The sequence below is a fragment of the Chaetura pelagica genome, unplaced genomic scaffold (assembly GCF_000747805.2).
Source record: "Chaetura pelagica isolate M959 unplaced genomic scaffold, ChaPel_1.0 scaffold3, whole genome shotgun sequence".
Classification (NCBI taxonomy): domain Eukaryota; kingdom Metazoa; phylum Chordata; class Aves; order Apodiformes; family Apodidae; genus Chaetura; species Chaetura pelagica.
Window position 1 is genome coordinate 5,828,764 of NW_009952974.1, and position 3,595 is coordinate 5,832,358.

At 44.3% G+C, this 3,595-nt stretch overlaps 1 protein-coding gene across 1 annotated transcript in view; it reads left to right on the top strand.

Annotated features, from left to right (window-relative positions):
• Positions 1–3,595, top strand: part of SMARCAL1 (SWI/SNF related, matrix associated, actin dependent regulator of chromatin, subfamily a-like 1) — a 37,962-nt gene that overhangs the window by 34,242 nt on the left and 125 nt on the right. The window contains exons 13-16 of the mRNA XM_009996240.1: positions 689–871; positions 1,364–1,464; positions 2,992–3,088; positions 3,505–3,588. Coding sequence (XP_009994542.1) covers positions 689–871; positions 1,364–1,464; positions 2,992–3,088; positions 3,505–3,588 — 465 coding nt within the window. The remainder of the gene's footprint in view (positions 1–688; positions 872–1,363; positions 1,465–2,991; positions 3,089–3,504; positions 3,589–3,595) is intronic.

Here is a 3,595-nt window from a genome sequence, read left to right on the forward strand (position 1 = left end):
TAGGGAAACCTGATAGATCTGCCAATCATTTCTCTGACTTCGAAAGTGTTTGGCTAATTACTCATTAAAGACTTGCATGGATACCCCTAAAGATTTCTGGGTCATGCTGGGGCATTGTGAAGGATGGTTTAAGTTAATACTCCAAACCCTAAACCACAGTGGTAGTGATTATTTTGCTGTCTTTGTGGCACCTCCTTCAGTAGAGCAAGGAGTTTGGACGCTGAAGTTACAGCTCTGCATCACCCAAGTTTGTCATGGCTCTCCTGAGCCTACCACAAAGCAGCTGAGATCTGTAGGATCCCATCTGCTGCCATTACAAGCAGAGAAGACTTGGGGAGGTTGTAGCAGCTGTAACATCAGCACACAGTGTTAGGTTCATATTAAGCTAGTTGCCTTTCCACTGTACTGGAGTTGCCAGCTTGCTGCTGACCTTCCTGCTGCTCAGGTCTGGTGGGAGAGCAATAGATAAAAGAGCAAGTCATACAGTGTGAACAGAGGGGAGGCACATTGTATGCTGAGCTACTCTTCCTTTTAAAGATGGGGAAAGGTCTTAAAAATACAACTGTTGCCTTTTTACATTCCTTTCTCTGTCTTGGGAAGAGAAACAGGCTCCACTAAAACATGAAAGGAGGATATGGACAAGAGAACAAAAGGTTTCTGAGAAATATGTTCTTCTGCCTTTCCACAGCACGTTGAATACATCCGCATTGACGGCTCCACACCTTCAGCTGAGCGGCAGTCTCTGTGCCAGAAGTTCCAGCTCTCAGAGAAGCAGGCTGTGGCTGTCCTATCCCTCACTGCTGCAAACATGGGCCTGACATTGTCTGCTGCAGACCTGGTGGTGTTTGCAGAGCTCTTCTGGAATCCGGGGGTATGCATCCTGGAGGGGACAGGGGTTGGATGCTCCCTGGAAGAGCAGAAACGTTGCTTGGGAGGGGATGAAATGGACAGGGAACTTTCTCTAGGGTTTTCCTCTTTCTTTCTCTGATGGCTGTTTGTCTGTGCAACCCCGGGCTTGAACAAGTGAAGCTGGTTACAGAGCTTGCTGACTGAAGAAGATGGTGTGAAAGGGTGATAGGGTGCTCCTATTTCATAACTTGATAGAACTCTCAACAACTCACCCAGCCATGACCTGACATCATCAGAGCTGACCCCTCTACTTTTAAAAAGTGCTCAGTGGCCTTTGGGAGCTCAGTGCACCAGATTACTTCTGGGCTTAGTCTGTGAGGATACAGGTGTTACCAGGATCCAGATGAGAAACAGTCACTAAGCACAAGAGACATCTCCCTGTTCTCTGGTGCTTATCTGTGTCCTAGATGTTGCAGCTCTCACTCTGTTTTCTTTGTCATGTTTTTACATAAAGATTTTGATCCAAGCTGAAGATCGGGCACATCGGATTGGACAGACCAGCTCTGTTAATGTTCACTACCTGGTGGCCAAAGGCACAGCAGATGACTACTTATGGTATGAAGTGAGAAGGACACTTAGGTTCTTCTGCCACCTGTTTTCACTGTTTGTTACATATGTAATCTAAGGTGATTAATGCTGATTTCCACAGCCTGTGAGGGGAGGAGCAGTAACTGCCAACCAGGGCTGCTGTGAGCTGGTGACATGGCTTGGCCACAGTGGACATAACTAAGTGGTTGACAAACAGGAGGAATAGAAGTACTTACCTGACAAAGAAAGGGCTGTTGAGAGAAATTACGGGAGAACTGATGCATCTAAAAACTTCAGCCTCTGCATAAGGAGAAGAAATTGTTTTTGATACAGTCCAGAGCATTCATGTGCTGTGGTTCTGTTAAGTGCTGAGTACTTTCGAGCAAAGTAAACAAACACTGGACATGGTTCAGTGTATTGTGGATCAGGTCTGAGGAGCAATCTGGCTGCTGATTGCTTGGACCAGGAGCTGTGGATGAGTACTGCACTGTTGCTTTATCTTGCTTTTCAGTGAGTCCTTCAGATGCAATAAGGAACTGCTACTGACCCACTTCTGGAGGGTTGTGGTCTGAGCCTTTTTGACTGCAGTGAGAGCTATTATGAACACTGGTCCTTAGGGCTGGGGAATCTGACATGTGGGGGATGGCAGGATATGAGGAATCCTTAGTGCTGCAAGGGAACTGACCTGCAAATGATAAGAAGAAATTATCCACCAGCTGGTTTATTTAAAGTCCTAAATTACATCTTTATTACCTTGTTTAAAGGAACAAATGAACTAAGTGAACTTGTGCACTTCCCAGAACATCATGATGGCAAATAATTATAACCCTACAATGCAGGGATCTGGAAACTGATGCATCACCCACGTTTCAAGGAAGGTTAATGACAGTAATTCTGCCTTTATTTGTGAAATGCTGTCCATGCAGTCATTAATGCTTAATGGGAAGGAAATATGGCTCTTCAGAGGACAGTGGCATCCTTTATAAAGGCAAGAAAAAGAACAAGAAGACTGGGCTATTTGGGAAATGCATTAATTGTGCTGTGGCCTTTGCTTCTTTCAAAGTGTCCATTCTGCAGGTGCAGTTGGGGACCTCTAGAGCCAGTGATGGATTTTTCCTCCTGTAGTACATTTGGAGGTACCTTAGAAGTGCTGTGTCTGTTGGTGGGGGTTACCCTTGCTTGCCCTGGAGTCTGAACACACAGGTTTTTGGGACTCCCTTTAGCTGCAGCTTCTTCTTCTGGCTTCATACCATTGATATTGCCTCAATTAACTAGTTTCCCTATTGGATGTGTCTGTTCTCCAAATATTTATAGCCTGAAATCCTCTTCTTGTTACTTATTTAAATTGTATTGATACTTATTTAAATCAATTGATAACCCAAGACACCATGCAGTCATCATAAACAAGAGCAGGTCAGGTTAAGGAGCTAACAAGCTCTGGTAGAAGAGCCAACTTCATACCCGTTGTGTCTTTTCTTTCATCTATACATAGTAAATGACACAGTGTCCTTGCCTATTTTCTTCCTTTCAGTCATATCTGTTTATCTCTCCTAGGCCAATGATTCAAGAGAAAATCAAAGTGCTGGGGGAAGCTGGGCTTTCAGAAACCAATTTCTCCAATACAGCTGAATCCACTAATTACTGCCCTAAGGTAATTGACCTGAAGTAATATTGATGGTCCCTGAGAAAGGCTAAATGGTCTTTGGCTTGTACATTTAGATTGTACATCACTGGCAGGTGATGGGCAAGCTGAGCTTATGCCTTTAATAAGATGCTGCATTTAATGGGCAAGCTGAGCTTCTGCATTTAATGCCACAGACCTGATTCTCCAACTGCTCCCAACATCCATGCCTTGACTTAGACTCTTGACAGAGTTCCTAAACCTGCTGCATGCAAGGAGACATGGTAGCCTCCACTGTATATAAATGTGTGTGTATATATACATGTGCTATATCACATGAGATATACACACATGGGCACTGTCTTGGGGGAGTGTCCTCTGATTGTTGCTCACTTTGTTTTTATGTGACCATGTGTGTGCTGATTCTCTCTGTTATAATTTCTCAGCCAGATCCAAAGCAGAAGACCATCTATGACCTTTTCCAGAGGACCTTTTCTGAGAGCAAAGATGACATTGATGAAAGTTTGCTTGTGGATG